A 17,334-nucleotide genomic window follows, 5' to 3' on the forward strand; every position below is an offset into this window, starting at 1 on the left:
GCAATGCACCCCTGCAGGAAGAGGGCTCCCCCGGGCTGAATTCCCCAGGCGCTATGGGTCAGCAACCCCCCTGGCTGCTTCCCAGATCTGCCTTCTCCCCAAGGAAAGGGTCATTTCTGTAGCCCACCCAATAAAAAATCCCAGCATCCAGCCATCCCCCAAGCTTTGGGGGGAGGGGGCTGGGATCTCTCCCCATTTCCCCTGGGGCGGAGGGAAGGTCCCATGGCGGCTTATGCCAGGAGTGGGGCATGGATTTGGGGTGGGGTGGTGGCTGGATAAACGGAGGCAGGGACTCACCAAGTGCTCGATGCGCCGGGCCGGAGCAGTGTTTCGCCTCTGGAGTAGGGGGAAAAGGGAAAAGAGAGCGTGAGTGGAGTTGACAGGAGGAGATGGAGATTGATAGCGACGCATCAGCCCTTTCCCTGAGACGCCAGGCCTGGGCGCCGAGCCAGCTGGCCCCGAGGTCAGCAGCTAGAGTTTGTAAACCTCCCCCGATTGCGTGATGTGGCCCGGAGCTGGGGGTGGAGGAGTCAGGAACCGGGAAGGAGCAGCAGGAGGCCTTGCTGGCGGTTCAGGGAGGTCAGAGGTGCTCTTTTGACAGCTTCAGCAAGTGGAACTCCCTGTTTGCTAGCAAAGGTGGCCCAGTGACGCCGGAAACCTTGCTTCTAGTCCCAGCTCTGCCCCTGAGCTGCTGTGTGACCTGGGGTGAGCCTGTGTGCCTCAGTTTCCCCTCCAACTCCTTGTTAGATAGTGCGTGCCTTCTGTCTGTTATGTAAGCCCCTGAGTCATTCACAGCTTTGGAGCCTGGCACTTTAGCAGCTCACGCTTCTAGTTCCACAGCGCACTCCCCATGTTGGCCAATGAGGCAGCTGTCACATGTACAGCACCCAGCGCAATGGGTCCTGATCTCAGCTGAGCCCTTTAAGGCAGGTAATAAGGAGGGATGAGCCCCAGCTCCGCCTTGGGGACCAGTTCAGTGTCTGTGGGTTCCTCAGCCCCTCTGCTGAGATTTTTCAGGGGAAGCCAGCAGGTGCCCCCTTCCCCCACCCCCGCTCCCAGCTGTTGGGAAGTGAATTGTGGCCCTGTTTCCTTCCCAAGTGACCTGGAGCCCAGCTGGCACAACCGGTGGGCAGCAGGGGAAGTGAAATTGACATCGGGCTGAGGCGGTCTGCCAGCGAATCAACTTGGGAAAGGATACAGGATCAAAGGGAGCAGGTGGGGAAAGCTAACGCTGGCCAGAGGGCTCTTAGTTCCAGGAGCTTCTCGACCTCCTGCTCACGAGCTAGGGCACAGAGCAGGGTGGGGTGCTGGAGTCACCCAAATGCTGACACTGGCCATGGGCACAAAGGGCTAAGATTGACTCCAGGGATGGAGAGGGCAACGCAGGACTCAGCCGAGGGGAACAGACCGGTGGCCCGTTCAGTCCAGAAGACACCAGTGGCCCATCCTCCCAGAGGAGACTGAGACTCGTGGTCCATCTGGCCCAGAAGAGATCCAGGGTCCATCCAGCCCTGTAGCCCGTTTCCCACAGTGGCCAAGCTTGGATGTGGCCATGGAAGATGAAGCATGGAGGAGGAGTGCCTAGCAGGCTGCAATCGTCGTATGTTTCATGGCCATTAAAGGCAAAGCTGTTGAGTCCATGGGGGCTGTTGGTGGAAATCCAGCCAGTTATTCAGGTGCCCAAGATTGGATCTAGGGGCCTCCTAGGCTCCCAAATGGACTATGTGTCAGCCTGACTGCATCAAGAAAGCAAATCTGTGTGGTCAGGCTCCATGCTCCAGGCCCGACATCAGCTGTGGGGGTCAGAAAGCTGCCTGCGGGGGTTAGTATTGCATTGGCAGCTTCCTTGGGAGCATCAGGCTACAGGGACCATGGGCTGGCAGCTCGGAAATTCTGGGCTGGGGCTGCCCCAACTTCTAGCTATAAGGTACCTAGATGAGCTCCCTCACCACAGGATCAGAGCACATCACGTGAGGCACCCCCATGAGGCAGGGCAGGGCTATTATCCCTGTTGTATATGTGGGGAAACTGAGGCACAAAGTGACAAAGCCATTTCCCCAAGGTCACCTGAAGCCTGTGGCAGAGCAGGGATTTGAACCCAGGCCCTCTGAGTCTTACTTTAGCCCCCTATGACTCTGAACATCATCAGAACTCTCCTCACCTGACTGTCCTTCACACGCTGGTGTCATTTGCCCCCACTATGCCCTGGTGTAAGGGCAACCCGAGGTGTGGCATGATGGAGAATCAGGCCCTGGCAAGTTTCCCAGGGGACTTTCCTGTCTCAGGCCAGAGAGGAACCCTCCTGCCAAAGCCACTGGCTGGGAGATGATACATCTGGAACTTCTCTGACAGGGCGGAGTGGGACGATTTTTCACTGCCAAGGACTGAGCTCACCAGGCAGCAGGTCCCAGGGCTGACGTCCACACCAGCTGTTTGTGCACCAGGCAGAGACAGCAGCATCGAGCTTCCTCCACGCTGCTGCGTTGCTGACGTACCCCGGTGTAGCACCCGGGCGCGGGTGCACTGCAGGCAGCCACAGGGTGACTACTCCCTCTGGAGATGGGTTCTATTCCCTCCCACCCAGCCTGCCAGGGGACACTTGCCCACTGAGACACCAAAGGCAAAGGCCACCAAACAACCATCAGCTGGTGACAAATAGTCATTGCTGTCCTGACCCAGCTTTGAACCAGTGACATACTCACGAGCCTGAGCCTGCTCCCACTTATTCTCCACTGCACCCCCTATCCCTGGCCTGGATGACTAGGGGACTGGAATACATGACTTATGAGGAGAGGCTGAGGGAACTGGGATTGTTTAGTCTGCAGAAGAGAAGAGTGAGGGGGGATTTGATAGCAGCCTTCAACTACCTGAAAGGGGGCTCCAAAGAGGAAGGATTTAGACTGTTCTCAGTGTTAGCAGATGACAGAACGAGGAATAATGGTCTCAAGTTGCAGTGGGGGAGGTTTAGGTTGGATATTAGGAAAAACTATTTCACTAGGAGGGTGGTGAAGCACTGGAATGGGTTACCTAGGGAGGTGATGGAGTCTCCTTCCTTTGAGGTTTTTAAGGTCAGGCTTGATAAAGCCCTGGCTGGGATGATTTAGTTGAGGTTGGTCCTGCTTTGAGCAGGGGGTTGGACTAGATGACCTCCTGAGGTCCCTTCCAACCCTGATATTTTATGATTCTATGATAAGGCCGGCCACCAGGAAACACTTCATCCGGTGGGGTTATCCCAGCTTTTCACATCAGGATATACCCCGGCATTGAGGCCCGGATGCCACCCGACTCCCAGGCTCACTCGCAACATGGGTATCTGCACCACTTCCCGCTGGTTTAGAAGAACCCCCTGGAATTTACCCGGCCTCGCTACGGACTCCGATCAGGAGCTCTCTGGCTGCTGAAAATCAGGCCTCCAGCTGGGCACCCGAAAGTCGAAGCGCCCAATGGAAAGGGCAAATGGCTCACCCAGCGCTGAAATGCAGCCAGCTCTGGGGTGGGACGTGGCTGCTGGTTTGCAGCTACGCTGCATCCCATTTAGGACAGGAAGTGAATCCGAGTGTATTCCATGCCGGTGGCGCTGTGCATCTCCAGCAGCCCGGTGCCCTCTGGAGGGATCTAGGCCAGAGCGGTTGATGAGCCTGCTACGGGGTCAGCTGGGTGAGGTGGATCTGTTCGCTCACGCACTAGATCCCGTGCATTAAGATCCTGAAGGCCCAGGTTTAATTTCTGCTGCCAGCGTCCCAGCCCGGAGCCCGGCATTACCCAATCCAGCGGAGGCCAGTTGGAATGACCCAGGTTGGAATTTGGCCAGGACCGGGTGGAGGCGGCTCCCACTCTCGAAAAAAGTTCCAGGGGAAGGAGCAGGAGTCACCAGGTGCTTGGTTCTCCGTTTGGCCTGAAAGATAGCATCTCGAGCGGCACCGGGGTCGGCACCGGGGCCAAGGGACGAGGGCTCCTTTCTGAGCATCCCACGCAGCGGCCCGTCACTCTGGGACTTTCCTGAGCCGTCTCCCACCCACGCCCCGACCCAGGCCTCTGGCGAGATCGACCAGGGACCCAGCGCTGGCAGATATGGACTCAGGGGGAGCAAGGCTGGCGGCTGCCGGGGCCGGCACGTGGAAACCGCCCGTCTCCCGCACCCCTACCCATTCTAGCAGCCGGTGGCTCAGTGAGAGATCGCCGGAGGGATGCCAATGGGGACAGACCAATCTTGGCACTTACCAATTCAGGCGGGGGAAGGGGCTGGCAGGATGACGCCACCTGAAACAAGAAGCCAGAGTGGGGGGTCAGGGCGGTGCGGGGACCCCGGCTGGGCAGCGTCTCCTGCAAATCAGTGCCGTGGCAGCCACCGGGATGCTTCTTCCACCCCCCTCCAGACGGGACGTCTCCTCCCCTGGGTTGGGGGCGGGGGGAGGAGGGGGAGGAGACTGTGGCTGGCTCCTGAGGTGGGCTCTGTGCAGCGAGGGGGCTGGACCCCCCTTGGCCGTGGGGCAGGGGTGTTTTTCTTGGCCCCGGCCGGCCCTTTCCAGCTCGGGCATACACAGAGGCCGCGATTCATGGCAGGGCCTGGGAGGCGGTGAGGCCGGAATCGCTGGGTGGGGGGAGGCTATATATAGAGAAACATAAACAGGGTGCGACCCACCCCGGGCTTGGGGTGCACAGGGAGCCCATTCAGCCCGGACCCTACCACACCTGCCCCCGGCCCCACCCCGCCCCCACTGCCTGGCTCCGGCCAGAGAGAAGGAAACGGGCTCGGAGGGGGCCGGTGAGCCCTCCCCTGCCCCACCCCCCCACCTCAGGGGGGCACCTGGCTGTGCCAAGATTGCCTTTCCCATAATGCCTCGGTGGCTTTGACTCAGGGACGAGCGGAGGCCGCTAAACTCAGTGCAGCAGTGGGTGGCTGGGGGGCGGAGGGTCTGTGCCGGAGTCTTGGGGGCAGAGCTGGTCTCTCCGCGGTATTAAGGGGAGTACAATTCCGCACCCCTGCCCTCCGCCCTAGCCCTGTGTGGGGCGAGGAGCAGCTACAGCTGCGTGTCCTGCAATGGGTACGTCTGTCCCCCACGCTAAGCCGGGGGCTGCGGGTCCTGGGCTTGTGGCCTCCGTGTTCCCAAGCCCGTGCTTGAGCGTCCACCCTGCACTGTCCACCCCTCTCCTCCACTGCGCCCCCAGTGCCAGCCTGCCCCCGCCGGAGTCAGCTCCTGCATGCCCAAACCTCTCTGCCCTTCGCCCACTCCCTCCTGCCTGGCTCCCCTGTGGCCCAGCTCCACGCCCCGAGCCCTTCTAGCATCCAGGAGAGTTTATTTATCTCCTGGCAGCCAGGAAACGGGAAGCGCCGGAGATCTTTATCGCTTGCGTGGTCCTTACAGCCAGGGGCGCTGCTGCGTATCCAAGGGCTGTGGGGCACGAGCAGGCCTGGCTTGGGGAGCAGGGCCTGGCAATCCACCCAGGCCGTGTCATGCCACCCCTCCCTCCCCGCCTGCCCTGCCTCCTGGCACGTCTCTGTCCAAGCCACCTTGACACCCTGGGCACCGTCCTGGGAGCTGGCCAGACACGGGGCTCCTTGCCGGGGCTCAGGGTTGGGTTGGGAACTGGCGGAGGAGGTGAGGAGACAACCCCGGGGGAGAGGGGGTCGGATCAGTGTGGGACTCGGGGGGAGGCGGCGTGGGGAGTGCGGGCCAGGGGCGCTAACAGGAGATTGTGGGGAGGTGGGATGGGGCACGCAGGCCAGGGCAGGGCATGTTGGATCACAGAGGGGATCGGGGGGAGGTGGGATGGGGACACGGGCTGGGGGGCACATGTTGGATCAATGACGGGCTCGGGAGGGAGGTGGGATGGGGACACGGGCTGGGGGGCACATGTTGGATCAATGACGGGATCGGGGGGGAGGTGGGATGGGGACACGGGCTGGGGGGCACATGTTGGATCAATGACGGGCTCGGGGGGGAGGTGGGATGGGGACACGGGCTGGGGGGCACATGTTGGATCAATGACGGGCTCGGGAGGGAGAGGTGGGATGGGGACACGGGCTGGGGGGCACATGTTGGATCAATGACGGGCTCGGGAGGGAGGTGGGATGGGGACACGGGCTGGGGGGCACATGTTGGATCAATGACGGGCTCGGGAGGGAGGTGGGATGGGGACACGGGCTGGGGGGCACATGTTGGATCAATGACGGGCTCGGGAGGGAGAGGTGGGATGGGGACACGGGCTGGGGGGCACATGTTGGATCAATGACGGGCTCGGGAGGGAGAGGTGGGATGGGGACACGGGCTGGGGGGCACATGTTGGATCAATGACGGGCTCGGGAGGGAGGTGGGATGGGGACACGGGCTGGGGGGCACATGTTGGATCAATGACGGGCTCGGGAGGGAGGTGGGATGGGGACACGGGCTGGGGGGCACATGTTGGATCAATGACGGGCTCGGGAGGGAGAGGTGGGATGGGGACACGGGCTGGGGGGCACATGTTGGATCAATGACGGGCTCGGGAGGGAGGTGGGATGGGGACACGGGCTGGGGGGCACATGTTGGATCAATGACGGGCTCGGGAGGGAGAGGTGGGATGGGGAGCGCAGGCCAAGAACCAGATCCGGGGCGTCTTTGCAGCGGCAGGGACACACTGTAAGAACCTAAAGGGAGCCGAACGGGGACCCCCAAGCTCCATCCCCGCACCTCTGCCCCTCACCCTCTGGGAGACAGGGCATGGCTACAGGATGAACCCTGCCCCCCTGGGTTTGCAGCCAGAGCCCCAGACCTCCCCCTCTCGCTCCCCATGCCAGCCGGGTGCACATCAGCCAAGGGAGGCCCTGGCCCTGGCGCAGGGAGAGGACAAGCCACGGCTGGCTGGGTGCTAGTTAGTGGGACCGGAGCCGGGCAGAGCCCCAAGCATCCCAGCCTTGGCAGCACCACAGCCCCGCATGCCAACACCGAGTAACAACAAGCCCCTAATTACAGGGCACACAGAGGTCCTGCCAGGCAGGGAAGGTAGAATTAGGCAGGTGGGTTCTGCCAAGCCAGGGTCTCCCTGGGGCGACGTCCTGTGGCCAACACCAGATGTGTCATTGCTTGCCCCTCAGCCCCATAAAACACCTGGCGCACCGTGCGGAGGGGATTCCTTCCTGACCTCCCCGCACCCTGGAGAATGAGACTGAATCAGCCAGGGGCCATAAATCTCTGTTAACAATGGTCATAAAATTAGATGGGCCTTTTAACGAGCCAGCTGAGGGACTGAACTGAGTGCCACCCCGTGGCCCGCCCTCCCCTTGTGGGGCTGAGTGGGCAGGTACTTCCTCCCTCCTGCCCACCCTGGGCTGGGTCTATACGCTCCCCCCAGAGCCATGGAGGTGGGGGCACTTCCCTTAGGAAGGAATGGGCAGGAGAAAGGCTATAGGTTGCCTCTTGCATAAGGAGAAATGAGACCACATTCCCCCCCCACCCCAACAGCTCTCCCCATCCTCCAGGCTTTGAAATCCCTCCAGCCCCTCAGAGCAGCCTGCCATCCCCCTGCCCGAGCCCCTCACTGAGCTGACCCTCTGGACTGCACTCCCCCCAAGCCTCCCATTGATCAGACCCCTCTCCTGGCCTACACTCCCCATCCCTGAGCCCCGCACTGATCAGACACCCCACCCCTGGCCTGCGCTCCCCATCTCCCCGAGTCACACATTGATCTGACCCCTCCACCCTGTGCTCCCCATCACCACCCCCCAAATCCCACACTGATTTGACACCCCCCCCGCCGGCCTGTGCTTCCCACTGCCCCCCAAATCCCTCACTGATTCGCCCCCACCCCTGGGCTGCAATCCCTATCCCACCCCAGGAGCCCCTCACATATCCAATCTCCTTTCCTTTCCCTTCTTCCTCCTCCTGGCTAGGCAATTGGTGGGCAGCCCACCTTGGTGCAAGAGCCATCTCCTCCGCAGCTCTTGCTAGCCACCTTGCATCCCTTCTGCAAGCCTCTCCCACATCTCCCGGCCTGTTAACTCCCCTCCCCTCCCCTCCCGCAGTTTCTGTCTGATCAACATTTGCTGTCCAGAGCAAAGTGTGTTGCACAAATCATCCCCAGCGCAAACTTCCTGCCCCCTCTCCCCGCTCTGCCTCTTAGCTTCAGCCTGGGAAAAGATCTGGCTCAGCCTGCGGGACGGAGAGGGGGCTGGGATGTGGGAAAAGCACCGTGAACAGAAACTCTGGGAGAGAGGCAAATGGGCTTGAAAGCTACAGGGGCCATGTGGAAAGGAGTCCCCCTCATTGCTGCCCCCACTTGGGGCCACTTTCCACAAACAGGATCAGTGTTTGAAGAGCATGTTGCTTCTACCAACCACCACACATCACCCCTGCTCCCCAAAAGTCATCTTGTAGGTGGGGAAACTGAGGCACAGAGCGGGGAAGGTACTTGCTCACAGTCATGCTGTGTCGGTAGCAGAGCGAGTGACAGAACCCAGGAATCTGGGCTCCCTATTCTACGCCCCCCCCCCCGCTTCTCCAACCATTAGAGTACACTCCCTCCCAGAGCTTGGGATAGAACCCAGGAGTCCTGGGCCCCAGCCCCCTTAATCTAACCACTAGACCCCACTCCCTCTCAGAGCAAGGAACATAGGAATCCTGCTGTCAGTCCTCTAAACACTGGATGATGCCTCGGTCTATAAACCCCCCTCTTGCAAAGTTTCATCTCAGGGTAACATCACCTCTAAGGGACCCTGATAGCACCTCTGGGCAGGGTACTTGCTGGGGCACGGTGCCCAGCCCTGCCCACCCTTCCCAGTAGCAGGCTCCTGACTCCCAGGGACCTCCTGCCAGCTGCTATTCGAGCACTGTGGCTGGTCTGCCCCCTTTTACAATCACCCTCCCATGCCCCCTGCTACCCCCACAGCTCACCCCGACTCAGCCCCCTCCCCGACACTGAGCATCGGTCCAAGCCCATCCCCATCCTCGGCTGGCCTGGAGTCCTCTTAGCTCTGCCCTAGGCTGCCCCCTGGTGGAGGGGGCGGAGAGGGCCGATCAGAGGGGCATCCTGTCCTGTCCCGGCCTCGCCCACAGGTCCCCCTGGCTGTCAACAATGGAGCTATACCTGGGGGGTCAGCAGGGCAGGGTGGCGCTCGTCTTTAGGATGCCGGGTTTCTCCATCCAGCTGTTCCCCGCATGGAGGGGAGCCCCCCAATTCTCCCTCCGGTGCAGGATCTTCTCCGCTCCCTCTATCCTCTCCTCCCTCGCTCAGCCACTTCTCCCTTCGCCCCCCGCCTTCCCCTCATCTGACTCCCGTGCAGCCCTCCGCTCCTTGGATGGATGGACGGACGGAGGGGTCTGAACTGAGCAAAGAGCCCTGGAAAATCCCGGAGGAGAACTAGCAGCCTCCAGCTGCAGACGCTGGCCTGGGGCCAAGAAAAACTCCCTGCTCCGCACAACCATAATTACACAACCAAGGCTTAAAGGGCCAGCGACGCCAACTTCGGGGACTCCGGCACAGTGAGCCAGCTCCGAGGGCTGCAGGTAGCCGTGGGGCTCAGCATGGGGCCACCTGCATCCCGCCGAGAGGGCTCAAAGCCCGGACTGTGCCTAGTGCTGGGCCATGAGGAACTGTCCCTGGCAATGGGTCTCAAGCCAAGTGTGTTAGGAGGGGATGAGAGTAAAGCTCGGAGCAGTGTTCCAGCGCTGTGAGCTTCCTCACAGCAGTGCCCTGCTGGGATCCCAGCTCTGTGAGCTTCCCCACAGCAGTGCCCTGCCAGGGCCCCAGTTCTGTGAGCTTCCCTAAAGCAGTGCCCTGCCAGGGCCCCAGTTCTGTGAGCTTCCCTAAAGCAGTGCCCTGCCGGGACCCCAGCGCTGCGAGCTTCCCTAAAGCAGTACCTTGCCAGGACCCCGGTGCTGTGAGTTTCCTCACAGCAGTGCCCTGCTGGGATCCCAGCACTGGGAATCCCCACAGCAGGTCCCTGCCGGGATCCCAGCGCTGGGAATCCCCAAAGCAGCACCCTGCCAGGACCCCAGCACTGTGAGCTTCCCCACAGCAGTGCCCTGCCAGGGCCCCAGTTCTGTGAGCTTCCCTAAAGCAGTGCCCTGCCGGGACCCCAGAGCTGCGAGCTTCCCTAAAGCTGTACCCTGCTGGGACCCCAGGGCTGTGAGCTTCCCTAATGCAATGCCCTGCCAGGACCCCGGTGCTGTGAGCTTCCTCACAGCAGTGCCCTGCCAGGACCCCAGCACTGTGAACTTCCTCACAGCAGTGCCCTGCCAGGACCCCAGCACTGTGAACTTCCTCACAGCAGTGCCCTGCCAAGACCCCGGTAAATCTGAGTTTTCCCAGCGCAGCTCCCACAAAGCTCCAGAAACCCGCTCTGGCATTAGCAGCCGCAGTCCGTCTCTCAGAGAGGGAAGGACTCCACATCTCATGCCAGAGCCCCGGGGAATGTTTGCTCGACCACGCTGCCAGCCCCCCACTCTTCCCTCCCTCGGCGCAGCACATTTCCCACGGCCCCATGTTCCTGCTGCTCTTCAAACGGGCTCCCTTCGGCTCTTATCTTGCTCTGTGCTGGCCTGGATAAGGGCCTGGATCTCCCAGTAAACAGGGCTGAAGCCCGGGTCACTGAGGCTGTGTTTCATCCCTCCCTCCCCTAAACCCCTGACTCTGTGGGGCCGCAGTGACCTGTCCCTGCAGTCCTGCAGCTTCCACCCACAGCCGGCCGAGCTCCCCCATCTCCCTGCCGCCAGGAGCCTCTTCCTGCCCTCTGGGGGGCTTGTCCCCATCCTCCTTCTGCCCCACGGGGGTGAGCAACCCTGCCCATTCCTGAGAGCTGGCGATGGGCATGGCCACCGTCCCCAAGGCTGGCATGCATCTCCTCTAGCTGCAGCCATGGTGGGGTCCCTCGCTGGGCCCCCAGCACCCGCCGAGCATGGCCTGGGAGCTAGAGGGGCGGGAGCGCTCCAAGCTGGACTGTGCAGGGTGGAATTGGGATAGCTGAACCTGGGTAAGTGGGGCCCCAGCCCTCTATGGACAGACACCCCTGCCTGCTGCATTGGGCGCCCGTCAGCTGGGTTTGCCCATCACACATGGCCAGGAAGGGACATGGTCCCAAAGGCTGGGCTCCAGCCATCTCCCCCCACCCCTCACCCCGATTCGGCATCATGCCTTCGCCTACCTTCGCTTCGCATTTCTTGTGGCTGGCGATCTTGCAGGCTGTAGGGGAGAGAAAAGGGGGTGTGAAGGGGAGATCCCTGTGCAGCCTAGGGTTAGTGTGCTGCAGCCTGGCTCCTGGTGAGCCCAGGGGCTGGGAGTGTGAATCCTGGTGCTCATGCACTGGGGCCTGGCTCCCAGTGTGCACAGGGGCTGGGAGTGTGAGTCCTGGTGCTCGTGCACTGGGGCCTGGCTCCCAGTGTGCACGGGGGCTGGGAGTGTGAGTCCTGGTGCTCGTGCACTGGGGCCTGGCTCCCAGTGTGCACGGGGGCTGGGAGTGTGAATCCTGGTGCTCGTGCACTGGGGCCAGGCTCCTAGTGTGCACGGGGGCTGGGAGTGTGAATCCTGGTGCTCGTGCACTGGGGCCTGGCTCCTAATGTGCACGGGGGCTGGGAGTGCGAGTCCTGGTGCTCGTGTGCTGCGGCCTGGCTCCCAGTGTGCACGGGGGCTGGGAGTGCGAGTCCTGGTGCTCATGCACTGGGGCCTGGCTCCTAGTGTGCACGGGGGCTGGGAGTGCGAGTCCTGGTTCTCATGCACTGGGGCCTGGCTCCTGGTGAGCACAGGGGCTGGGAGTGCGAGTCCTGGAGCTAGTGCCCTGGGTACTGTGCTGCTGAGGCTGCGGGTTGCCAGGCTGGGATCTCTCGGACCACCCGCCCCAGCTTTGAAGAGGGTAAAGGTGGTGGGGGCTGGTACCTTGGCAGACGAGGCCCAGCACCTCGATGGATTCCTTACACACCACACACGCTCTCTTCTTCTTCTTAAAGGCCTTCTCCTTGAAGCTGTGGGGCTCGGGCACCTTTTCTGGCTACGGAGGCAAACACAGGGCAGATTTGGTACAGGTGTCTCTAAAGAATGGGAGAGCAGTGTGTAGTGCCCATGGGTATGGAGCCACGCACAGTGCTCATGGGCACAGAGCCACGTCTAGCGCCCTTGGGTACGGAGCCACGTCTAGTGCCCGTGAGTACAGAGCCATGCGGAGCGCCCGTGGGTACGGAGCCAGGCATAGCACCCATGGGTACAGAGCCAGGCATAGCGCCCATGGGTACGGAGCCAGGCATAGCGCACATGGGTACAGAGCCATGCGGAGTGCCCGTGGGTACAGAGCCAGGCATAGCGCCCATGGGTACAGAGCCAGGCATAGCGCCCATGGGTACGGAGCCAGGCATAGCGCCCGTGGGTACGGAACCATGCATCACGTCCATGGGTATGGAGCCACATGGCGCACCTGTGGGTATGGAGCCATGTCTAGCGCCCGTGGGTACAGAGCCATGCGGAGCGCCCGTGGGTATGGAGCCATGTCTAGCGCCCATGGGTACAGAGCCATGCATAGCGCCTGTGGGTATGGAGCCAGGCATAGCACCCATGGGTGCAGAGCCACGTCTAGCACCCGTGAGTACAGAGCCACGTCTAGTGCCCGTGGGTACGGAGCCAGGCATAGCACCCGTGGGTACAGAGCCACGTCTAGCGCCCATGGGTACAGAGCCATGTGGAGCGCCCGTGGGTACGGAGCCACGTCTAGCGCCTGTGGGTACAGAGCCATGAGGAGCACCCGTGTGTACGGAGCCACATCTAGCACCCGTGAGTACAGAGCCACGTCTAGCACCCGTGGGTACAGAGCCACGTCTAGCGCCCGTGGGTACAGAGCCAGGCATAGCGCCTGTGGGTATGGAGCCAGGCATAGCGCCCGTGTGTACGGAGCCACGTCTAGCACCCATGGGTACAGAGCCATGCGGAGCGCCCGTGGGTACAGAGCCACGTCTAGCGCCCGTGGGTACAGAGCCAGGCATAGCGCCCGTGTGTACGGAGCCACGTCTAGTGCCCGTGGGTACAGAGCCATGCGGAGCACCCATGATTACAGAGCCACGTCTAGCGCCCGTGGGTACAGAGCCATGCGGAGCGCCCATGTGTACGGAGCCACGTCTAGCGCCCGTGGGTACAGAGCCACGTCTAGCGCCCGTGGGTACAGAGCCACCTATAGCAACCGTGCCCAGAGAGCCCAGGATACAGCCCCACTCGTGGGCACAGCGCCACGTCCGGCACAGCCGGATACAGTGCCATGTGTAGCACCCACAGCGACAATGCCTTGAGCCCCGCATGGCACCACAGTCACCCTGGGGCCAGCATCGGGGCCTATGGCACCATGGATAATGGCCTCACGTGTCAGCCGCATTGCCGGGGGGAGCTTCTTTCACAGCAGGGCCACCACACCACTCGCCACTTCTTATTGCTACAGTGACATGAGCTGAAGATTTGGATTACAGAAGTGCCTGGTGTCCCCAGCCAGGATCAGGGCCTCATTATGCCAGGTGCTGCACAGACCCCAGCTGAGATTAGGGTACCTTTGTGTCAGGCGCTGTACAGACCCCACTGAGATCAGGGCCCCATTGTTTCTGTCAGGCACTGCACAGACCGCAGCTGAGATCAGGGCTGCGCTGTGCTGGGTGCTATAGAGACACATAGGGAAACAGCTCTCCAACCTTAATAGACAAAGGGGTGGGAGGGGAAACTGAGGCACAGAGCAAGGAAATGACTTGCCCAGGGTCACCCAGCAGGGCAGTGACGGGCCCAGGGAGAGAAACCAGGTCTCTTGAGCGCTAGGTCAGTGCTTCAATCACTAGATCATGCTGTCTTTCTGGAGGAGCCTTAAAGGAGAGAGCGACAGGGCACTGGACACCCACCTGCAGAGGGTGCTCGGTCTCTACAGCCCACTCCATGCCCCAGTCCCCGGGCACAGCAGGCCCTACGCCCTGGGGCACTACTGCCAGATTTCACTCTCCCAGCCCCCCCCAACCCGAGCGCCAGTTAGGGCCAATGACTGTCAGCTCTGCACAGAGGTCATCATGAGAGGGGCGGGAAATGTGTCCTGCAAGCTGCGGGGGTGGGGGCCCTTTCCCAACCGCCTCCCCCACGCCGCGGGTTCCTCGCTGACCCCCATCCCCCTCCTGGCTTCCCAGCCCCACAGCGCAGCACCAATTAGCCAGAAACGCAACAGCTGGCCGGCCGGAAACGCAGCCTCTCGAGGGGCCGGATTCCAGCCATGCGGCCGGGGTGGGGGCACGTGAAATGCCATGGATTCCCCGCAGAGCCTCCTTCCCTGCCCCCACGCACCGGCCCGCTGCTGGGGTGGGCTCAGTTACACAGGGCCAAATTCCACTGGCCTGAGCCCACCACCGTGCCCAGTGAATGAGCAGGCTGCAGCCTAGTGGGACAGGCACAGGGCTAGGGATCCTTTCTGCTAGTGCTAGACTGAGAACCAGGACGCCTGGGTTCTACCCCCACCTCTACCTTGGGCAAGTCCCTTCCCCACTCCGTGCCTCAGTTTCCCCTCCCACCCTTGGTCTGTTTGGCCCAAGAGCTTTTTGGGAGCAGGACGGCCTTGATTTATGTACATACGTACAGCGCCTGGCGCAACGGGGCCCTAGTTCTCAGGGCCTGCTGCAGTAACAGCAGCAACGCCCCCACCTTTGCAGCAGGGGGTGGGTGGGTTCAGAAGGCAGGCCGAGTTAACTGGCCTCGTTGGGGTTAGCCCTGAAAGCACTCAACACTGAGACGGCCACAGCCCTGCCGGTGCCCCAGTGCTGCCCCCTAAGGGCAGGGGCTGTTTATTGCTGCTTCCAAAGCCCTGTCTCCCCTCCGCCCCATTGCATGGTCTGGCCACGCTCCCCTTTGGGTTTTGTGTATGAAGGTGATGGGGCAGTGTGGGAGGGGTCTGAGATCCTCACCCCACCTTTAACCCAGCCCTGGAGGTGGCCACCAGTTCAGGACAGACACGGGATGCCCCCAAAGCCCCCCCCCATTTTTCTCTTCTCTCACACCGCTCAGTGGACACTGGAGCCAACTACCCCGCTGCACCCCGGTAGCCAAGCCACCCAATCCAGTGGCCATGCTCACTGAGCTGGGGACATGGGAACTGCAGCCGCCGTCCCGGGCCACTGGCACCAGCTGCCCAGGCTGGCAGGAGCCGCGCCCAATTGGTTCCAGCCAGGTTTCCCCCCCATCTGGTTAATGACGCCTGAAATCAACCAGGCAGCCTCCTCCCCCTGCCCCCCCGGTCCCCCCCCAGCAGGGCAAGAGGCTCCTGGGACATGTAGTTCGTCCCTGGGGAGGAAGGGAAGGGAAGGGGTGACTGAATGAGGCCCTTTGCCTGCGCCTATATAAACCCCGCTGAATGGGCCATTCACACCGGCTGGGGCATGGCCGCCCGCGCTATAAATAGCCATGAATCGCCAGCTTTGTTGCCCGGTGCGAAAACAAGGATCTTTCTTAAAGGGCAGGATCGGGGGTGGGCCCAGTGAGATGGGGGTGGGGCAAGGGCCATGGCCCAGCGAGATGTGGAGAAAGCAGGCAGGGCCCAGTGAGATGGTGGGGGGGAGTGGTGGGGGTAAACCCCTCTGTGCTAATAAGCCCCCTCCTCACTGTGAGCTGCATGCATGGCACAGGACCCGCCAGTCACCCCTGGGCAGGTACCCAACAGAGAGCGCCCAGCCAAGCCTCTGGCTCCAGACAGGTGCTCAGAGGGGCTCAGATACGCTGGGGATGGGCACGGTACAAAACCAGGCCGCGCGCTAGACGGGCACCGCTGGTGTGCATCCGGCTCGGCTCTAGCTTGGGCTGAGGGACACCTGTGTAGACAGGTTGCTTAGCTGGAGTAGCCTGTCCCCCGTTCTCGCTGCCCGGCCCCTCGTGCCATCAGCCGGGCAGCGTCTCACACACCCTTTGCACAGCGGTGGGCACTGGGCGGGGCAGGATCAGAAACACCTGCCGGCCTGCACATGACGCAGCCCTCACCCATGGCCCCCCACCATCCTTGAGCCCCACCATCCTCCCTCCCCGACCCCGGGCAGCGTAGGCTGTGGGCAGTGCCACCCAGCCAGGCTGACCCTCAGCGCAGCAGCTCCGCTTACCGGCATCCTGTTCAAGACGCGTGGGGGCGGGCAGAGGGCAGTCCCACCCTGCGTCCTTTCCCTTCAGGGCGGGCTGCTCTCTGCCCAGGCTGGCGGTGAAATACAGCAGGGATCTGGCTTAGCTGTGGCTGCCTTTCGCAATCCTTGCCCGTGGGGAGCTGCGACACAGTCAGCCCCCTCCCTCCCCCCCCGCCAGCCCTTCCCCGCTCCCAGCCGAGTCCAGGAACCGGGCGGGAGAACATGTTTACTCACTGGCTTGGGTCACGATGCTGCCTGCTGAGTGCCCATGCCTCGGGCAGCGTACCAGCATCTCTGGGTCATACTCGCGGCTGGGCCCTCCTCCCCGGGCCTGCAGGCCTCTGGGCGTCACCCAGGGCATGGGAATACCCCATCCTATCCACATGCCCCCAGCTGGCCCCCACTTGCGGGCAGAGTTCAGTGCCCAGAGCCCATTCACTGTGGTTTGGGAAGGGGTGTTGTGAGCAGGGAGAGAGGGAGGAGAAATGCAGAGGGAGGAATGGAGACAGGATGGAGCCAGGACCCAGATCCAGCCCCCACTCAACTCGGGAAAGGGGAGATTCAGGCCTCCACAGGCTCGGCTCTCCCTGCCGGGCAGCTGGCAGAGCAGTGCGGGAGGAGGGTTCCCTATAACATGAGAGGCACTTGCCCAAGCTGGCATCACCCCCCTCGCCCTGTCCTCGGCGGGGGGACAAGACACATAGCCAGCTGTGCCCAGCGCCTCCTCCGAGGCAACGCCCCTGTTAGTGCCACCCTAAGGGTGGATCAAGGGCAAAGGAGCCATGCTATGACCCTTGGGGTGGGGGGAGTGTGTGTTCCCCCCTCCCTCTAGAGATTCACCCTCCCCCCTAGGGAGCTGGCAGAGAATGGCTGCTCCTGATGCCCCATAGATAGCCTCTGCCCTGCCGCCCCTCTCTGGTTGCTCCTGGTGTCCGGTGGACGAGCAGGGGATGCCCTGCTGCACCCCTTAAGAGTGGGTGCCAATGCCCCCAGGCACCCACACCAGGCCACAGCAGAGACACCAGCCCTTGCATTTCAGTCTAGATATACACGGGATGGGAGGTTCCCCTTAAGCTGAGCTCCCTGTTCCCTGCTCAGGAAACACGCCCGTGCTCAGAGAATGGCTGGCAGGGAACGGGTAGGGAGGGTGCCTGGCCTTAAAATAGGCCCTGTCAAACTATCAATGTTAGAACTAGCCTCTCTTCCCTTGGGCCACGGATCAGGCCAGAACTGAACGGCCCAGAGAGACCTCCCTCCC

The 17,334-nt window shown here is 62.1% G+C and overlaps 1 protein-coding gene across 7 annotated transcripts in view; it reads right to left on the reverse strand.

Annotated features, from left to right (window-relative positions):
- The window catches only part of TNS2 (tensin 2), a 52,879-nt gene that overhangs the window by 18,263 nt on the left and 17,282 nt on the right, over positions 1 to 17,334 (reverse strand). For 4 of the 7 annotated variants that reach the window (XM_073318432.2, XM_073318429.2, XM_073318434.2 and 1 more), the window contains exons 2-5: positions 11,848 to 11,959; positions 11,120 to 11,157; positions 4,222 to 4,260; positions 298 to 336 (exon numbers count right to left, since the gene is read on the reverse strand). In XM_073318432.2, coding sequence (XP_073174533.2) covers positions 298 to 336; positions 4,222 to 4,260; positions 11,120 to 11,157; positions 11,848 to 11,959 — 228 coding nt within the window. Of the gene's footprint in view, positions 1 to 297; positions 337 to 4,221; positions 4,261 to 9,063; positions 9,326 to 11,119; positions 11,158 to 11,847; positions 11,960 to 16,058; positions 16,215 to 17,334 lie in introns of those variants that run through there. The other 3 variants (XM_073318433.2, XM_073318431.2, XM_073318435.2) reach the window with 3 other exon arrangements.

This window comes from Lepidochelys kempii, chromosome 20, assembly GCF_965140285.1.
Source record: "Lepidochelys kempii isolate rLepKem1 chromosome 20, rLepKem1.hap1, whole genome shotgun sequence".
Taxonomy (NCBI): Eukaryota; Metazoa; Chordata; order Testudines; family Cheloniidae; genus Lepidochelys; species Lepidochelys kempii.